A 21,302-nucleotide genomic window follows, 5' to 3' on the forward strand; every position below is an offset into this window, starting at 1 on the left:
GTAGAAGTTTTTGGTCTCACCACCATCTCAGAAGACACGCCTGTTTCCCTAAGTTGGCGTTCAGTCTGTCTGATGATCTCTCCGATTGGTGTGGTGTAAAGGGAAGTTCCCTCATTGGCTGGAGACTGTAAAACTAATTCCTCATTGGCTGGAGACTGTAGAACTACTTCTTCATTCACTACACTCTGCTGAATACTTGTATCTTCCGTTAAATTTATAGATATGGTCTTCGTTCCCATTCCTTCAGGTTTACCCACATATTGGGATGTATTAGACTGTGCCATTCTGGATTTGGGCCATGTGGAGACATGGCCCTTTTCAAAGTCCACACAATCACGCTGTATTTTAGCCCTCTTTTGCTGTATTAATTTACGTTTGTACAGCTTAACATGTTCCATTACATTATTTGTATGGACCTCTGCTCCTTCAGAGTCTAAAACCTGTTGAATAATGGCATATTGTTTCTGAATTTTTACACTCAGTTGCTCTTCTATAGGTGTAAAGTAGTCAATTAGCAGTTTCATGTATGTATGACTCATCTCAAAATTAATCTGCTGCCATTTCGCCAGTAGATCCGGGTAGGAGTCGCCATAGGTCGGCATAACCAAGACCCACAATCCCAGTGGTACTATCCACATAGTACCACATGCCTCAAAATGAAGTCTCTGGTACTGCAGTCTTTTTAGATGAAGAAAATCATTCTCCATCTGCACTGTAGCATCACGTACTTTCTGCATTTCATCTGCATTCAATTCATGCTCACAAGCATTACTCACTCTGATATTATCAAGGAGGGGATTATTCACTACCTTTAACAATTCAGTTCTAGAGCTTCTCACATCATGGACAGTTTGGTTATTACCACCGTTGTTGAATTGGATCAGCTCCTCTGCCATGCTCCAAGTGGATGCAGACGAGTTGCAGGAAAAAAGATAAAAAATCCACACAGAAGAACGATGCTGGATAGTAGCACACCAAGTAAACTAAAAACAAACAATTACTTCCAGCAGCTCACGGCAGAATCTCCAAATAATGCCAAGCTCAAAGTCTTTTTTTTTAAATATGTTTTATTAGGTAAGCGCTTTCACAAATTATATGTTTGCTTCCTCAGACCTTAATAAAATCAGACATATTCAACTTACTTTTAGCCCCCAATGCATTACAAATAAACCAATCAAATGTCATTCCTCATTATGTTGCAACAACATCAAATAACCATTTCATTGCCAAATTACTTAAAAACAGCACAAACAAAAAAAGCATCAGCAAATGAAAAATAAAAGTGGTAAGATGCTAGAAATTACTTCTTCAACCTCCTGTTCTTTAACTTAGATGTGATGGCTATATGGTCATTTAATCCCTTCCCTAAATATGCACTAAGTTTTATTATCCATTTAAGTTTTCTCTCTTCAGTGATGTTGGTAATATTCCCTAACCTCATACTATCCTTTATTGTTTCTAACACACTAAACTTAAACTGGTGATCAGAACCAAGCTCTAGTGTGTGCTTGGCTACAGCACTATATGCATGCCCCCTTCTCAGACAATAGATGTGGTCCCTTATCCTCTCCCTTAGCCTTCTGTTTGTCTTCCCGATGTAAAATGATGCACATGTGCAGCAATGGGCAAGATAGACTAAGTTCCTAGAATTGCAGTTAGCATTCACCTCCAACCTATAAATTCTCCCTGAGTCAGGATGTATAAATTCTGTTCCTTCGTAAATGTATTCACAGAAATTGCATTTGACCACACCTTACTGTACCCTTACCCTGTGGTATACTGGTCAACTGTGAATCCATTTTTGGGATAACATAACCTACGTCTCAGATTCTTGGTATTGTTATATACCATGTATGTGTGTGTGTGTGTGTGTATATATGTATATATATATATATATATATATATATATATATATATATATATATATATATATATATATATATATATATATATATATATATATATATATATATATATATATATATCTGGGTCTACTTCACATCACCTAAAACCCATTTGACTGATTTTCATTTCACAGAGACCAAATCACCTAATTTTCAAAATACTGAAAAATCATTTGAATAAATCTCATTTCACCGAAAACTTACAATGCTAAATTTCAAAAGACTAAACGTTAGACCATAGACAAACATACTCACAAAACTAATAACTACCTCTTTCCAGAACTTAAAAACTACTTCAGGTAAGTGATGTTTTACTAGGGGTTTTGAGTAGGGATTTTAGTGTGTGAGAGTGTGTTTGGAGTTTTGAGGTGTGGGTTAGCGTAGTTTGGTATGATTGTGAGTGTGTAAGTGTTGACAGTGGTAGTATTTGTACATATGTGATGTGTGTTTGTGCAAGGGGAGCGTAGAATGTGTAGTGATGGTTTTTGTGTATTTGTGTTTTTAGTGCGACCTCGGAGTTAGTAACTCATAAAAAGAAAAAAAAAGAAAAAAAATGTATTAGAAGAAATTCCATGTGATGTAAGAGGTGGTCAATGGGAGACAAGAATTGAGTACCATGAGATGTTATGTGATCCTATCTCGCCTACATTCTGAATGATGGGTTCGGAGCCGATCCCTCGGCTCCGACTCGGCACGCTTATGCCAAAGAGCGAAGTCTCTTATTGGCTGAGCTTACTATATCCCAGGATGCACCACCAACAGTCCCCCAGATCTCGTTTGCCGCTTAACTGCAAGGACGTGGTCTCGAGCTGGCTGGGCTGAGTAGCTTTTATTACTACTTTTTCTGTCAGTTTTTGTGCTTATATCTCACAAAAGCCGTTTTAACGGCTATTGCTTTTGCTATTGCTATTGCTGTGTTCGATTGAGTACTGGACTTATTGTGTGTGATTGGGTAGAGTTTGTTTTGGCCTTTCAATCCAGGGCCTTTTAGGTTAAACTCTATAACTGAACTTTTTACTGTGTTAAAGTTCCCGGTTTGTACACCTAAGGTTGTGTTTACACAGTTTCTGTAAGCCTTCGGTTTTTTTTGTCTAACCGATTCTACAGTGGTTAAATTTCCTGTCAGGAATTGCTAACATTATGTCTCAAGCCCCTAGGCCTTCGGGCTTTAAAAAATGTACTAAGTGTGCTTTTAAGATGTCTGTTACTGATGACCATCTACTTTGTGTTTATTGTTTAGGGGCTAAGCACTTGCAGGAGTCATGTAGCGTATGTCACGCTTTTTCCTCTAGGGTCCTCCAGGAGAGGAAAAATAAATTAATTCTTAAAGGGTTGATTAAACCCTCTTTTGAAGAAGCCTTGTCTTCCGCTCCGACTCCTGCCAAAAGAAAAGGGCTTGGCTCCGACCAGTCCGTCGGATCCGACTGCCAAGAGACCTAGGCAGGCCTCTCCTTGGCTCCAAAGACTTGGAGCCGAGGTCGGAACGGTCTGCCTCGATGCCTCCAGCATCGACTCCTCGGACTTCGGAGCCGATTGCTGGGGCATCGAGAGGCGGGTCACCTTCGTCGGCTCCACTGCTCTCGGAGCCGACAAGGGTCACCCGCTCAGACACTTCCTCCTCGGCGCCGAAGTCTACCTCGGCACCGATGGAATCTGGTGTGTGTGTTTCCTCGGCGCCGATTCTCATCGAGTCGCCTCGCAGCCGGTCCCCTAGTCCCTTGGGGCCGAGGGAGAGGTCTTCTCGAACCCGTTCTGTTTCCTCTCGGTCTTGAGAATGTCGGATTCTGATATAGACAGGGTGCTCCAAAGACTTTTCCAGTCCCCAGTCTTCCAAAAATTTGTTTCGGCTCCGACCCAGTTGGCTTCGGAGCCGATGGCCATGACCCATCCCATTGCTATTCCTCCTCCGACTGCTTGGCTCCGTCGAGCAGGTGCTCTTGGAGCCGGTGGAGATCTCAGGGTCGGCTCCGACCCTTACTCCAACCCGGGCCTCGGGTCCGAGTTTGGTACGTGGACTTCTTCGGCTGGACCCGAGGGTGATGTTTGGGACCGATGCTTTCGGTTCCGAGCCTCCCTCTCGGTGCTTGCCTGCGGGACTTCCGTCTACTATCATGGCCCGGAGACTGGGCGCTCCCAGGATTCGGGAGGTCCGGCTTTCAGAGCCATGAGGAGTGCCTTGGCCAAATCCTCTTGACCATCTCTCGGTTTTACCAGCACCTTCCCTGGGCGGGGCGACTGGGTGTTTGCTACTTCGCCTGTCAGGGGCCAGCCGAGCCCCGCGGCCTGAGGTTACCCCATTGGGGTTCCCCTCTTCCTGAGGGTTTTGAGTCATCTCCAGAGGAACCCCCAAGGAAGAGATCGTGCAAGAGGAAGCACGTGGACTCCCCCGAGTCTATCACATCGGACACGGATATGGATGATGCAGAGGGGTCCCCTAAGTCGTCCTCTGATGATGTCTCCTTTGCAGACATCTTAGAGATCCTCAAACAACGAGGCGGCTGGATGTCCAAACCCCCCTCTGCGGACGAATCAGTGCTCCTCAAGGCCTTTGGGGCTCAGCCCTCCGCCTCCTGGGTGTCTCCGCCCTTCGAGCTTCTGGATTTAGTTTGTCGAAGGGCGTGGGAACACCCGGATACTGTGGAACCAGTCCCTTCTCGTCCGAACAAATTCTTATCTGCTCCCCGAGAAGGAGTTCCTTACTAAAGGCGTGGCTGTAGATGCCATGGTGGTGGCATCTGCTACACAGCAGGGCGTGGCAGAGGCTTCAGCGTCCATCCATCCTCCTAATAAGGAGTCTAGGAGTATGGATAGATGCGGAAGCGCACCCTGACTTCAGCGGCCTTTACCTTAAGGTCTCTGAATTATTTGGCACATTTTACTAGGCTTCAGAGGGATCTGGTCAAGGAGTTGTCAGACTCCTCTCGGGTAACCTACCTGAGCAGCTAGCCCAGTCCGTTAGCTCTCAGTTGGCTATCCTGGCGTCAATTGCTAACTCGTCCATGAGGCTCATATCCTATGCGGCCGAAGGGGCGGGTAAGCGGCAGGCACAGGCGTGGCTCTACGTAGACAAGCCTGGCTCCGCTTGTGTCAGTTTGCGGAGGCCTTCAAGTCTTCCTTCGCCGATGCTCCCTTTGATGGGTCCTCATTGTTTGGACCCAAGGTGAAAGACACCCTTACCCGCTGTGAGCAAGAGGGAAACGTTATCTGCCGTAGGGGCCCGTTATTCCACTCCCTTTCGGCCTTACCCCAAGGCCAAAGGAGGAAAATGTGGTTCGAAATCTGCAAGTTTTTCTCCCAACAGCAGGAAGATTCCCCGTCCAGAGGCAGAGGGCGGGGAAATTTTTCAGGGAGACGCCGTCCCAGAGGCGGCAGAGGGCCCCGCAATTCTGGAGACCGCGAGTCCTTTCGTGGCTCTTCAGCCTCCCACACGACATGAGGGATTGCCCGGCTGTGCTGCTCCGGAGCCAGTCGGGTGTCGTTGCCAAGCACCTAAAAGCCTGGGAGTCAATCACTCAGGACAGATGGGTGCTTCGGATAATTGCCGGAGGTTACACCATCCCATTCAAATACTCACCCCCTCCATCCAAGAGAATCCCGGACCCACCACCCAGTCAAAGGGAAATAGCAGCCGCAGAAGCTTCAAAGCTGCTACAAAAAGGAGTCATCCAGGCGGTCCCCACAGACCAAATCGGATCAGGAAATTACTCCAGGTTCTTTTTAGTGCCAAAAAAGACAGGGGACCTGAGACCAATATTGGATCTCAGCAGACTGAACCTATCCGTTCACGAAATCCAAATTCGAATGGTCACGTTGCAATCCATTCTCCCGTTGTTGGAGAAGGATGTTTGGATGTGCTCCATAGACCTCAAGGGCGCCTATTATCACATACCGATACATCAGGCGTCCAGGAGGTATCTGCGCTTCAGCCTGGGAGCCAGTCATTACCAATTTTGTGCTCTGCCCTTTGGTCTCACCACAGCCCCAGGGTGTTCACCAAGTGTTTGGCAGTAGTGACGGCTCACCTGAGGAGCCTTGGATTCCAAGTGTTTCCCTATCTCGACGACTGGCTCCTGACTGCCACCACCAGGCATCTACTTATGGACAACCTCAAAGCCACCATCTCCCTGGGTGTTTCCCTGGGGATTACATTCAATTGGTCAAAGTCTGTCTTGCTGCCCTCTCAGCGCATAAAGTTTATAGGAGCAGAGATAGACTCAAGATTGATGCGTGTCTTTCTTCCGGCCGACAGGATCCGAACCTTACAGGGCCAAGTTCAAGCTCTGATCTCGAGATCCAAAGCCCCAGCCAGGATGGTCCTACAGGTTCTAGGCTCAATGTCTGCCACGGTACTTTTAGTTCCTCTAGCAAGGTTACACATGAGGATTCTTCAGTGGCTCTTATCAACTCAATGGTCCTTTCAAGATCTCCCCCTCAATCATCACATCATGATTACGGAAATATGCAAAAGGGACCTGCGCTGGTGGCTTCAGACTTCCAACTTAGATCAGGGCAAACCTTTTGTTCTCCCCCCTCCAGCGGTTACCCTGACGACAGATGCCTCCCAGATAGGGTGGGGGGGGCATTGTCTGGGCAGGCTAGTTCAGGGCTCCTGGCTTCCGGACGAAGCTCTTCTCCACATCAACGTGTTGGAGATGAGGGCTGTACTTCTATCCCTACAGGCCTTACACAAGTTCCTTCCTCAGGGTATCATCGCCATCCACACAGACAACATGTCGGTGGTTTGGTATCTGAACAAACAAGGAGGGACCAGATCGTATCCCCTTTGCAGAGAGGCCATGAGAGTGTGGGAATGGGCTGTAGCTACCAACCGCTTCTTGGTAGCGACCCACATCCCGGGAAAGTCAAATGTATTGGCGGACAAATTAAGCAGGACAATTCTCTCTCCTCACGAATGGTCTCTAAACCGCACAGTAGCAGCCCAGGTTTTCAAGAGATGGGGGACGCCGTGCTGCGACCTATTTGCGACTCCACAAAACACCAAGTGCCAAAGGTTCTTCTCCTTGATTCCACATCAGGAAGTACCGGCCATGGATGCTCTAGCTCAACCCTGGCCAACAGGGTTGCTTTATGCTTTTCCTCCAATCCCACTCCTTCCCAAAGTCATTCAAAAAGCTTCTCAGCTAAGGTCTTCAATGATTCTGATTGCCCCATACTGGCCTCGTCAGATATGGTTTCCTTACCTGAAAAAGCATGCGGTGGACGATCCGTGGACCTTAGACCTGATCCCGGATTTGCTAATCCATCAGTCGGGACATTGGCATCAGTCCCTTCAATCTCTGAAATTGACAGCTTGGCTCCTCCACTTCCGACCTTAGTCAGGAGCCACACACTAGACCCGGAAGTTGTTCACATTTTGTCTTGACCCATAAACCCACCACTAACAAATTGTACCTCAGTAAGTGGAAGAGGTTTGCTATCTGGGCTCAACTCAAGGGCTTAGACCCTATCACTGCTCCTGTCCCAGAGGTTTTGAAATTCTTAACATCCCTATTTAATCAGGGATCTTCTGTCTCAACTATTAAAGTTCAACTAGCTGCTATCTCTAAATTCCATGAATCCACGGATCCTCCTTTGATGAGCAGCAGGCTATGCAAAACATTCATTAAAGGTGCGAGTCTGTTAAGACCACCAGTATTTCATCCTGCACCCCCGTGGGATCTTGATTTAGTGCTTGTGCATTAACATCTCCCCTTTGAACCGGCTGCTACTTGCGAATTAAAATATCTGTCATGGAAAGCGGCATTCTTAGTGGCTATTACTTCAGCAAGAAGAGTCTCAGAGCTTCAAGCCCTGTCTATTAAACCACCATATCTCATTTTTCACAAAGATAGAGTATCTCTTAGGCCTAATCCATCCTTTGTCCCAAAGGTCTGCTCTAGTTTCTGTCTTCAACAATCTCTAGAACTACCAGTTTTCTTTCCAAAATTCTCTAATGAGGCAGAATACACTCTCCATAAATTGGATGTTCACAGGCAATTACGCTTCTATTTAGACAGGACCCAGCAACCGTAAGTCAGACCAGTTGTTTGTGTCCTTCTCAGATAATAAATTGGGCCAAACCATCACAAAAGCTACAATCTCAAAATGGATCAGAGATTGCATAACTCAGGCCTATTCTTCTTCAAATAAGCAACTTCATCATCTATCAAAGCTCATTCTACCAGAGCTATGGCTACTTCTATAGCTTTTCATTCTAAGCTCGCTATTTCGGAAATTTGTGCTGCGGCTACCTGGTCCAACCCGCACACTTTCATTTCCCACTACAAATTGGATGTGGCATCTAAAGGACGAGCTTCATTTGGTTCCACGGTACTCAGGAGTGTTTTCCAGTGAGCCACCCAGGATTCAGGTGCTAGGGGCTGTCCCATCATTCAGAATGTAGGCGAGATAGGATCACATAACATCTTTTAGTTATGTACTCACCATAACTTCAGATGTTTGGGATCCATCTCGCCTACATTCCTGATACCCACCCTCCTTCCCCCTGCCTTGCAGATCAGAAGAGATAGAACGGTTTTGAGCTCCACTGTTTTTATCTTGTTTCATCTGACGATGTTATATAAGCAGGGTATGCATGTGTGCATGTATGCGGACAAACTAGATCTGGGGGACTGTTGGTGGTGCATCCTGGGATATAGTAAGCTCAGCCAATAAGAGACTTCGCTCTTTGGCATAAGCGTGCCGAGTCGGAGCCGAGGGATCGGCTCCGAACCCATCATTCAGAATGTAGGCGAGATGGATCCCAAACATCTGAAGTTATGGTGAGTACATAACTAAAAGTTATATTGGCAGGTTATCCTTGAAGCCTACAGGGAACCCGGATTAAGTGAGAATGTTTTCCTTTTACCTGTCCTGAAGTTAAGGGCAGCAAGATTGTAATGTGTAGATTGTGCAATATTTATATACGTTTTTTAAAAAATGTTTTTACAGTTTTAATAAAATCATTATAAATTTTACAGTGATATTAGGATAATAAGGTTTATGGTTACAGTTTTATACATGTGTTTAAATGAGAACACATGACAGTTTACTTCAGTGCTGTGTTTGCATGAAGTCCAATATGCTTCTTTTTGTTTTGTCTCTTTAAATGTTTTTAAGTTGTTAATAGCTTTGAGTCTACTAGTTATTCAGTTTGATTGCAGATATAAATAGGGGTGTGATTTTACTTCCGGTGTTCATTTCTGATGAAGTGCGTTGACAAAAATATGCATAATAAACTAGAGGTGTTAAATACCAAAAGTGCCTGTCTTTTATTCATTTGGGATTATTTGCAGCTGTACATCTGCTGGAGTTGTTTGAATCCCCGATCTTTGGAGTGTTCTGAGTGTTAGTGACTGTGGGTATCTCTATCTGATTCATGTTAAATAAATAAGTACCTATCCTGAAGAAGAAATATACAACAACAAAATTAAGAAAATGGAAGTTTTTCCCCAAAAGGAACTTATCTGACCAGCAAAGGAAATTGCAAACTAACCATCGATCCTCAAGAGCCTCAGAGGAGTATACTCTTTGGTGGCAATAAAGCTCTGAAGGCACCCAATCTTGTCTTTTAGTCAGCCAATCTGGAGCTTCTTTACAGTTTGGGCACATGGAACATGCCCTAATGCGTTGGAAACTGGCTAGCTGTTATATCCTTGACAGGATATAATCCCATATAGCTAAGTCTTCTGCAGCAGTGATCAATATGATGTACATTTACCAATGTAGCATTTTCTAAATATTGCTCTTTTTTATTTCTTAATCATTGATTGTAAATTTGCTCCACCTAATATTAATATTTTTAGTAGATGACTGGGGCCTGTTGCTGCTTGAATTTTTACCTCCTCTCCACGTAGCATTCCGGATATTATTTTTCCCTTAGGTAAAATGTATTTTCCAGTTATACGCTTTTTTGTACCTTAATTAGCATCTTGTCTTGGATAATTATTATAACCTTTGTCTAGTAAATGTGGATATTACTTCCAAATTTAGTTTATGATGGTTGTAGAATGTTGCAGTCCATGTATACCTTATTTACTTCAGAATTTTTATCAGTTAGCTGTATCTGTAACCTCTCCATTTATTTTAATAATTGGCTTTATGCTAACATCATCTTTCCTAAATCCTGGTATTTTTTTATTCAGTCTAGCTTTATTGTTTCCATAAAATATAATGGATAACACTTGGCATTGTGTAACAACTGATCCAGAAGAGCAAATGACATGATTACACAAGGTACAGTATTCTCCGTTATCACTGTGATGTCTTCAGTTTACATATTCATTTGCTGACCTCTGGCTACTGCTGCACTTTAACAGGTATATAATATGCAGTCTGCACATTGCAGCACACCAACCATCACCTGCAAGTCTGGACAGACACTAACAATGTGAGGCTGCAGAGGCAAGGCTATTACACTGTTAATTTGCAGAGTGAGGGGCTACCATTTGCTGTCTAAATTTAGAACTCATGAGAAAGAAACTAAATATGTTTTTTATGGTAGGAAACTTAGAAACTAAATATTTATTTGAGGTATGAGTAGGAATGGTAAAGGTATCAAGAGCATTTTGATATTCATTGTAGTTTTTTAGGTAAACTCTGCATTTTGGGTGTCAGTCTATGCCTCCTATCTTAAGAAATTGTCAAAATGCTACAGTGGCAGTTGTCAAAGTACACTTCTAGCATAACATTCTGACAGCTACACTGAAACACTGGCAAGGTCCAGTGTTTTCCATTACTGCCAAAATTTGTACTATATTTTTCTATACTGATTTAGTGGTATTCTGGAGAGTTTCTCTATGGGATTCCACTGAAAATAGAAGATACTATGGGTCACAAAATGAAAATAAGTAAATAAATAATACTGTAAATAAGTATATAATTAAGCAAACAAATATTGAAGAATTTTGAAGCAATACTAGAGAACGAAGTTAGAAAATCACAGGACAAAAACAAAAATAAACATATTTTTAATCTTAGTAAGGAAGAAAATGAGGTATTAAATGAGTTAAGAAATAATCAACAAGTTAGAATTATGAAACCAGACAAGGGAGGGGGAATTGTGATTATGGAGAATATATATTATGAAGGAAAAATGAACTCAATATTAAGGGATGAAAAGAAATATACATGTGTTTCTAGGAATGAAGTGAATATGGCTTATCAACAAATAGATATATTGTTACAATATTTGATATATGAAAAAGTTATAGATAATATTTTTACATGTAGGTAAGCCGAGAATAGCTTCTATTTTTGGCATCCCCAAAATCCATAAAAATCCTATTAACCCACTCCTTAGGCCAATTGTGTCTGCGGATGGTTCTAAAACATTACCATTGGCAAAATACATGGATTTAAAAACTAAGCATATATGGGTAAATAATAGAACCATTCTTAAAGATTCTTGGGATTTATTAAAGGAACTTACACCTGAGCTTTACAGAGATGACTTATTGTTTATCACTATTGATATAATAGACTTGTTCTCTAGTATACCATACCATAAAGGTATGGAAATGTTTGAAGAAACCATTTTTCAAGATAAAGTATTGACACAGAATGATAAAATAGCAATTGTAGCTCTTATGGAGACAATCTTAAAGTATAATTTTCTTATATTTGATGGTGAATTTTTTCAACAAACACAAGGTGTCTCTATGGGGGCAGCATGTGCCCCCACATATGCAAATATAGTGTTATCCATATGGGAGGATAAATGTATTTTAAATTCTACATTTCAAGAATATTGGATATTATATCGAAGATTCTTGGATGACATAGTTATCCTCTGGACTGGTGGACAGGACAAATTTTTAGAATTTATGGACTACTTAAATAAAATCACTAACTTCTTAAGGTTTACTTATAATGTTACCCCTGATAGTGTACAATACTTAGATGTGGAGATATATAAAACTAATCAAAAATATGAAACTAAAGTGTTTAGGAAAAGTACTTTTTGTAATTCTTTCCTACATTATGAAAGTGCCCATCCCCTACACTGTAAAAGAAACATAGTAAAGGGGCAATTTGTTAGGGGGTCTAGAATGACTAGCTTGGATACAGATTTTTTAAAAGAATGTGATTTGTTAGAGAAAATGTTCTTAGAGAGAGGTTACCCCAAAATTTTTGTAGATAAAATAAGGAATGAAGTGGAAAAAGGTAGATTAGATAGGTTTAAACCTATTAAAGGTATGGGGTATAACAAGGATATCCAAGAGGAAGGATGTAAGTACGAAAATCTATCAGATGGGTTTCAAAGAGGTTTAGTGGTAGAATTTAATTCTACTAATTATAAGGTGAGGGATATACTACAGAGGGAATGGGGTAAATTATTATCACTCACAGATATTGAGGAAATATCTAAAATAAGTCCAAAGGTGATATATAAAAATTCCCAGAGTATAAGGAAAATTTTGGAAAGGTCAGGTATTAATTCAATACCAACAGGAAATAGAAGAACAGGGACATATAAATGTGGAAGATGCAACCAATGCCCCTATATCATAAATAAGGATGAAATTTATTTGGAAAGTAGGATGAGATGGATTAGAAGTAAGTGTCTTTATAGTTGTGATACTAGAGGAGTGGTATACCTTGTGGTATGCCAAAATTGTCAATCATTTTACGTAGGTAAAACCGAAAGAACATTAAGAAAAAGAATATATGAACATACCTACGATATCTCCAAAGCAAAAGACACTAATGCACTTTATAAACATTCTAGAGGCTGTATAGGACATAATTTTCAATTTTTTGTATTGGAACAAATTAAGCAAGACATTAGAGGGGGTCCCTGGGAGGATATTTTAGAAAGTAAAGAATTATGGTGGCAAGTTACCCTGGATGCGGGGAAAAACCAGGTCTTAATGATTTTTTAACAATATTACCATTGTTAAAACTAAGAGCTAATAGAATTTAATGGTAATTATGAATTTTGACACTAGAGGGAGCCAACCACTATGAGATTTTATATGCAGTTGTTTTATTCATGTATAAATATATATATATATTTTTTATGCTTTTTATGTATTTATTTATTTATTTACAAAAGAAAGGTAATATATAGATGTATTTGGTATATTTATTTAAGCTTTTTAATTCAATTTATTAAATAGAGAAGCATTGAGTAGTAAGGGAACACATTAAATGTTGAATCATGAATATTTATGAGCCTAGAGAGTACACTGGTTTGCCCATTTAAATGTTTTATTAATATGTCATCGGTTAATTGATTTTAATTTAGGTATTTAAGGGACGAATGGTCTTAATTTTATGTATCTGATGAAGTCCAAGTATTGAGGATGAAAATGCGTACTTGCTGTGTTATTTAAAAGCGTTTATGCTTTTTAGTACTGTTGACAATAAATTGAGTGGATTTATCTTCGGGTTTCCTGTTTTTGGCTCGCTGCACTCTTTTTGGATTTCTTGGTGTATTTGGAGTGCTTTCACTTGGCTTTTAATAGTTTATTTTTGTGTAAGAGCCGAAAGGAAACCATAACGTTTGGGCTGCTATGAGTTCGCAAGGACAGGAAGAGTTGGGACAATCTAGGAAACTGATTGGCCAACTGACGGAGCTCATAGATCTACTCACGCCTCTCTGTCATTCCTTACTTCCTGGTCGAGGTAATGCATGTAAGGCAGCAGAAAATGGAACCGAAGGGTTTACAGGGCACCATCACAAACGCAAATGGGAGCTTATGGGCGAAAATGGAGACGCCGGCAACCTTGCTGTATCGAATGGTAGTCCGTTTAATCCAGCAGCAACACCGATGATTTTCGAGTCGGAAATGGAGGGCGACGAGCAGAGAAAGGATTTACTTTTGGACTTGGGTGCCAGACCTAAAATGCTGAGTTCTATGGTAGCACCTACAGGTACTGTTAAAACTAATATGAAAACTACCAATCAATGGTTACAGAAAGACTTTCATTTTAAACTGGACAATAATGTGTTTGGTGGGCAACCTAATGGAGACTCATACGTTGTGAAATTAGATAAATTAACTAAAATGATGACTAAATACAGAATTTGTAGTATTGAAAATGCTTATTTAAGAGAATGTTTAAATAAAGAAATAGTTCCAAAGGGACTTAGGGTATATAAATACCCAAACAACGTTCAAGTGGGTTCTGAGTTTCATGAGAGTTTATTAAAAGTTTTTAATAATTGTGGGCTGGAAGTATTGAAGCTTATAATTAAAGAAAATGATAGAAAGCAAGATATTTTGGAAAAAGAAATTGAAGAATTAGATATTTTTATTAAGGAAGACCTGATTTATGGTATTAAAGAAGAAAGGGACAAGTACTTTAAAGTAAGAAAGGATATTGACAATAAGTGTGATGAGGTTATCCAACGTAAGATGGGTAAATTAAATAGGGATATACAGGAGTATGAAAGTAAAACTAGTTACCCTAAGCCACCTTATACTAAATGGGACATGTATGGTACTGATAGTAAGTGGAAGAAGAAGAATTACAACAGGACAAATGAATGGAATGATGTGAAATATGACTTAGAATTTCCACCTTTGAAAGGAATGGAACAAGGTTATAATCAACAGGAAGTTAAAAGAGGAAATTTTCGAATGGGGGGAGGGGGAGATATTAGATAGTTTTACCCCTTCTTCCAATAAGATATGTGGCAAACAAGAATAAATTGCTGTGGAAAGTTTCAAAAACACTTATCAGGGATTTTCTATTTATAATTTCAGTAGTATGCCACTTACTAAAGAGCACTTTAGACTGCTTAGTAAAGGGTTGAAATTTATACCCTTCAATAAAGGAGATCCTACTATGACTTTATTGGATATTAAATTATTTGTGAGAAAAATTAATTTGGAAGTTTTAGCCTCTAGAAATAATTTTAAGAAAAATAATAGGGTAGATACAGAACTAGTGAGGAAACCTACTTTCAATCCACCTTTACATCCCCAATTGAAGACTTTTGAAGCAATACTAGAGAACGAAGTTAGAAAATCACAGGACAAAAACAAAAATAAACATATTTTTAATCTTAGTAAGGAAGAAAATGAGGTATTAAATGAGTTAAGAAATAATCAACAAGTTAGAATTATGAAGCCAGACAAGGGAGGGGGAATTGTGATTATGGAGAATATATATTATGAAGGAAAAATGAACTCAATATTAAGGGATGAAAAGAAATATACATGTGTTTCTAGGAATGAAGTGAATATGGCTTATCAACAAATAGATATATTGTTACAAGATTTGATATATGAAAAAGTTATAGATAATACTACCTTTAAGTTTTTACATGTAGGTAAGCCGAGAATAGCTTCTATTTTTGGCATCCCCAAAATCCATAAAAATCCTATTGACCCACCCCCTAGGCCAATTGTGTCTGCAGATAGTTCTAAAACATTACCATTGGCAAAATATCTGGATTTAAAAACTAAGCTTATATGGGTAAATAATAGAACCATTCTTAAAGATTCTTGGGATTTATTAAAGGAACTTACACCTGAGCTTTACAGAGATGACTTATTGTTTATCACTATTGATATAGTAGACTTGTTCTCTAGTATACCATACCATAAAGGTATGGAAATGTTTGAAGAAACCATTTTTCAAGATAAAGTATTGACACAGAATGATAAAATAGCAATTGTAGCTCTTATGGAAACAATATTAAAGTATAATTTTCTTATATTTGATGGTGAATTTTTTCAACAAACACAAGGTGTCTCTATGGGGGCAGCATGTGCCCCCACATATGCAAATATAGTGTTATCCAAATGGGAGAAGAAATTTATTTTAAATTCTACATTTCAAGAATATTGGATATTATATCGAAGATTCTTGGATGACATAGTTATCCTCTGGACTGGTGGACAGGACAAATTTTTAGAATTTATGGACTACTTAAATAAAACCACTAACTTCTTAAGGTTTACTTATAATGTTACCCATGATAGTGTACAATACTTAGATGTGGAGATATATAAAACTAATCAAAAATATGAAACTAAAGTGTTTAGGAAAAGTACTTTTTGTAATTATTTCCTACATTATGAAAGTGCCCATCCCCTACACTGTAAAAGAAACATAGTAAAGGGGCAATTTGTTAGGGGTTCTAGAATGACTAGCTTGGATACAGATTTTTTAAAAGAATGTGATTTGTTAGAGAAAATGTTCTTAGAGAGAGGTTACCCCAAAATTTTTGTAGATAAAATAAGGAATGAAGTGGAAAAAGGTAGATTAGATAGGTTTAAACCTATTAAAGGTATGGGGTATAACAAGAATATCCAAGAGGAAGGATGTAAGTACGAAAATCTATCAGATGGGTTTCAAAGAGGTTTAGTGGTAGAATTTAATTCTACTAATTATAAGGTGAGGGATATACTACAGAGGGAATGGGATAAATTATTATCACTCACAGATATTGAGGAAATATCTAAAATAAGTCCAAAGGTGATATATAAAAATTCCCAAAGTATAAGGAAAATTTTGGAAAGGTCAGGTATTAATTCAATACCAACAGGAAATAGAAGAACAGGGACATATAAATGTGGAAGATGCAACCAATGCCCCTATATCATAAATAAGGATGAAATTTATTTGGAAAGTAGGATGAGATGGATTAGAAGTAAGGGTCTTTATAGTTGTGATACTAGAGGAGTGGTGGTATGCCAAAATTGTCAATCATTTTACGTAGGTAAAACCAAAAGAACATTAAGAAAAAGAATATATGAACATACCTGTGATATCTCCAAAGCAAAAGACACTAATGCACTTTATAAACATTCTAGAGGCTGTATAGGACATAATTTTCAATTTTTTGTATTGGAACAAATTAAGCAAGACATTAGAGGGGGTCCCTGGGAGGATATTTTAGAAAGTAAAGAATTATGGTGGCAAGTTACCCTGGATGCGGGGAAAAAAACAGGTCTTAATGATTTTTTAACAATATTACCATTGTTAAAACTAAGAGCTAATAGAATTTAATGGTAATTATGAATTTTGACACTAGAGGGAGCCAACCACTACGAGATTTTATATGCAGTTGTTTTATTCATGTATAAATTTATATGCTTTTTATGTATTTATTTATTTATTTACAAAAGAAAGGTAATATATAGATATATTTGGTATATATATTTAAGCTTTTTAATTCAATTTATTAAATAGAGAAGCATTGAGTAGTAAGTTAACACATTAAATGTTGAATCATGAATATTTATGAGCCTAGAGAGTACACTGGTTTGCCCATTTAAATGTTTTATTAATATGTCATTGGTTAATTGATTTTAATTTAGGTATTTAAGGGATGAATGGTCTTAATTTTATGTATCTGATGAAGTCCAAGTATTGAGGACGAAAACGCGTACTTGCTGTGTTATTTAAAAGCGTTTATGCTTTTAAGTACTGTTGACAATAAATTGAGTGGATTTATCTTCGGGTTTCCTGTTTTTGGCTCGCTGCACTCTTTTTGGATTTCTTGGTGTATTTGGAGTGCTTTCACTTGGCTTTTAAAAGAAACTAAATATGTTTTTTATGGTAGGAAACTTAGAAACTAAATATTTATTTGAGGTATGAGTAGGAATGGTAAAGGTATCAAGAGCATTTTGATATTCATTGTAGTTTTTTAGGTAAACTCTGCATTTTGGGTGTCAGTCTATGCCTCCTATCTTAAGAAATTGTCAAAATGCTACAGTGGCAGTTGTCAAAGTACACTACTAGCATAACATTCTGACAGCTACACTGAAACACTGGCAAGGTCCAGTGTTTTCCATTACTGCCAAAATGTGTACTATATTTTTCTATACTGATTTAGTGGTATTCTGGGGAGTTTCTCTATGGGATTCCACTGAAAATAGAAGATACTATGGGTCATAAAATGAAAATAAGTAAATAAATAATACTGTAAATAAATATATAATTAAGCAAACAAGTATGTGCAAGTGTTGAGTGAGTGAATGACTGAATGAGTCACTGACTGAATGAGTGATTCAGTGAGTGAGTGCATAAAATACACTGCAGGTACAAGAGGATAGTGGCTGCAGCTGCTCTGTGCATCTGAAGCCCATTTCAAACGGCATTGCCACTTTTATTTGTTAAAATGCTTTTTTAACGCTTACTGGCCATATACTGAGAGACCTATGCCCCTTCTCATGTCACAGCAGTATCAAGTTGTTTGGGGAAATAGTTCTCTCAGAGATGTTTATACTAAATCACTTTATGATTTATTGCAAACCATATAACTATATCTACTTTGTAAGTTTTTGTTTGTGATTGTAGCACTGCAGCTTCCTGAAAACAATTGTCAAGCTGCAATGCTAGTGTTCTGAATCTGGTTACCTGTGTTTACAGTTTAACTGTTAGCAAGGATGGTAATCTAAATTCTCTTCAATAGATGGAGACGTAATTATGTTGTTGAAGGAAAACATTTTCATCCTTTTGCTGTGGCGTATCATAACAGTAATGCATAGATAAGAATGTTATTTCCAGTAAGATTTGATGAGTAGTTAAAAACAGGAAGAGATAGTGGAGGGTGGGAATGCCTCATGAAACATGGTTTAGTAACAGATGAGGCAATAGTGTCCTCTGCTAGTGAATTTTGGAATAGAGTGTTCCAAGAGTATATATATATATATATATATATATATATATATATATTTTTTTTTATATATATTATATATATACACACACACACACACACACACACATATTTATGCACACACACACATATATATATATAGATATATATAGATATATATATAGATATATGTATATATGTGTGTGTGTGTGTGTGTGTGTGTGTGTGTGTGTGTGTGTGTATATATATATATATATATATATATATATATATATATATATATATAAATATATATATATATATATATATATATAGATAGATAGATATATATATCGATCTGGGGCATTTCACCAAAAGCACATTTCACCGAAAGTGAAATTAGTGTGTGTGTGTGTATACATATATATATATATATATATATATATATATATATATATATATATATATATATGCGTGTGTGTGTGTGTGTGTGTGTGTGTTACGAATCATGTTCAGATCATACCACTCAGCTGTCCCTGATTTTCAGGGATGTCTCAGATTCTGACTGAAATTTTGAGCTGATAGCCCTTTTTCACCAGAGGCCTGAGGAGATAAGCTCCACAAAAATGACAATAAAAGTTGTAACTGAAAATAGTATTATAATCAAAACAATTAACATTTTGAAGTTGAAAAAGTAAAGGATAAAAATTATTTACGAGTTTAAGTTGCGCTCTAGTTTAAGATGTGTACAAAAACAGTATACGGAGATTGCAAGTACAGCCAAGTGTAGTTAGAGTTAGTGAGGATCCTACAGGTAGTAAAGTAAGTAGGAATATTTTAAGATTGAGTGACAGGTAATTACCTAAAGATGACTAAGACAGCTGACACATCATAGAAATATCCAATGAGGGCAGAGAGTATGCTATTTAGGAAAGAGTTATATAATTAAGCGTTATGGACTTCTTTTACTTCGGAAAATGTATATTAATTCAGTCTATGTCTTAGGTTAATAGTATTAATATTTTGACAGTGTCCCTGATTGCTCCTAATTATTTCTGGATTTGTCCCTGATTTGTTGAGAGCTATGGTTCAGCTAAATGAATAAACTGTTTCTTTTCTGTACTCTTGGTCCAAGGCATAATTTCCAGACTGGGATGGTGCCACATAAGTATATGCAGCAGGATCCAGACCCAAAGTGCATACAAAAATTGTGTTTACAGTATGCACTTTGATGAGTAGTTATAACAAGTGATAGCAAAAGTGTGAGAATGAAACATGGTTTGGTAATAGAAGAGACAATAGTGTCCTCTGCTGGTGATGTTTGGAATGGCATGTTCTAAGTATATGTTGATTTTGTGTGTGTGTGTGTGTGTGTGTGTGTGTGTGTGTGTGTGTGTGTGTGTGCGTGTGTGTGCGTGTGTGTGTGTGTGCGTGTGTGTGCGTGTGTGTGCATGTGTGTGTGTGAAAGGAATCCTGTTCAGTTAAATGGATAAACTTTTTTTCCCTGAACTCTGGGTCCAAAGCATAATTTCCAGACTATGGTGGTGCCACTTGAGAGTATGTAGCAGGATCCAAACCTGCAGAGTTACTGTATCAGGTGAACTGACTTAAATCTGAATGTTTTTTATATGGTTGTGTAGCAGCATGACTGCCATGAATGTGTACACTTGTACAATATCTCATTAGTTTCTGATTGTTGGCATCTTTGCTTAAGTATTGAAAATTGATGTTTCAGATTATATCATGCTTTTGTTGCATTATTTTCTTTTGTGCAGTAATTCCATCAAGCTGGTGAATCTACTATCAATATTTATAAGTACATGGCTTACAGCAGCTGGCTTCATACACTTGGTAAGTACTGAAAAATCTTTTAAAATGTTTTGTTTTGTAAAACAGTTAATTGTACAGTAGCAAAAATATTTACAGCAACAGGTTTATATTTATCCATTTTACTCACATTAATTATTGACTGCCTACCTCAGTCTTAGGTCAGTATGAGGCCATGTGGTTATAGCTAGTGGCAAGAATTTCTGTAAATGTAACCCTTCCTCTAGAATTACTTAGACCCCTTACTTTTTATAAAAACATTCATGGTTTGCCACTGCTTGACAGAGGTTCAGGTTGTAGCTAACTCATTTGTCAACAGTGGCATCCTACAATTTAGTAACCCCCTTCAACTTTAAGTTGAGGAAGAAATCAAAAAAGCTCCTCTCCTCGGACTTGTGGAGCAAACCACTTACTACAAATTTAACAAGTGTCTACAAGTGTCTTCAGCATAGAAGTACTCAACCCCTCACCGCAAATTAGCATGTGGAGATAACATCAGTCTGTACTAACACCCAAATGGCATCAAATGCATGGAAAGAAGAGATGGACAAATATGGACAAATACATTTTTTATAAGGGTGAGGACTGTTGGCAATAAAAAAAAGAAAGAAAAGAAAACTGCTTTCCACTTGTATACTGTACTAGACCACTTGCTACAGTCTAAATGGTGAATGCATTCATGGAGCTCTGAAGTGCTCAATCCCAGACCGGAAGTGCAGTATATTGGCATTCAGAGATGAATGCCAGCCTGATCTAACACCCAATTGGCTGCCCCCCTTTTTCCTACCCAAGCTCCTCCTCTACTGCTTGTGGTAAGAGTTGAATGATCTGGCAAGCAGTGTGTGCAGTTGTATGAGCTCATCAGCCACTGTATTTCATTCAGATAAATTTAAGACTGCAGACCTCTGTATAATGAGTAAGGAATCATGAAGACATGCTTTGAAGCCTGTTAACATCTATTGCCCTTGTAACAGGACAGGAAGCTGGTCCTTAGTTACCAATCCAAAGGTTGGCATGGTGCACATAAGATGAAG

General features: G+C 38.7%; 1 protein-coding gene across 32 annotated transcripts in view; it reads left to right on the plus strand.

Moving 5' to 3' along the window:
* Positions 1 to 21,302, plus strand: part of KCNMA1 (potassium calcium-activated channel subfamily M alpha 1) — a 4,085,072-nt gene that overhangs the window by 1,672,485 nt on the left and 2,391,285 nt on the right. For all 32 annotated transcript variants that reach the window (XM_044055788.1, XM_044055796.1, XM_044055806.1 and 29 more), the window contains one exon: positions 20,217 to 20,292. In XM_044055788.1, coding sequence (XP_043911723.1) covers positions 20,217 to 20,292 — 76 coding nt within the window. The remainder of the gene's footprint in view (positions 1 to 20,216; positions 20,293 to 21,302) is intronic.

This window comes from Protopterus annectens, chromosome 14.part0 (assembly GCF_019279795.1).
Source record: "Protopterus annectens isolate FY-2018-M chromosome 14.part0, PAN1.0, whole genome shotgun sequence".
Taxonomy (NCBI): Eukaryota; Metazoa; Chordata; order Ceratodontiformes; family Protopteridae; genus Protopterus; species Protopterus annectens.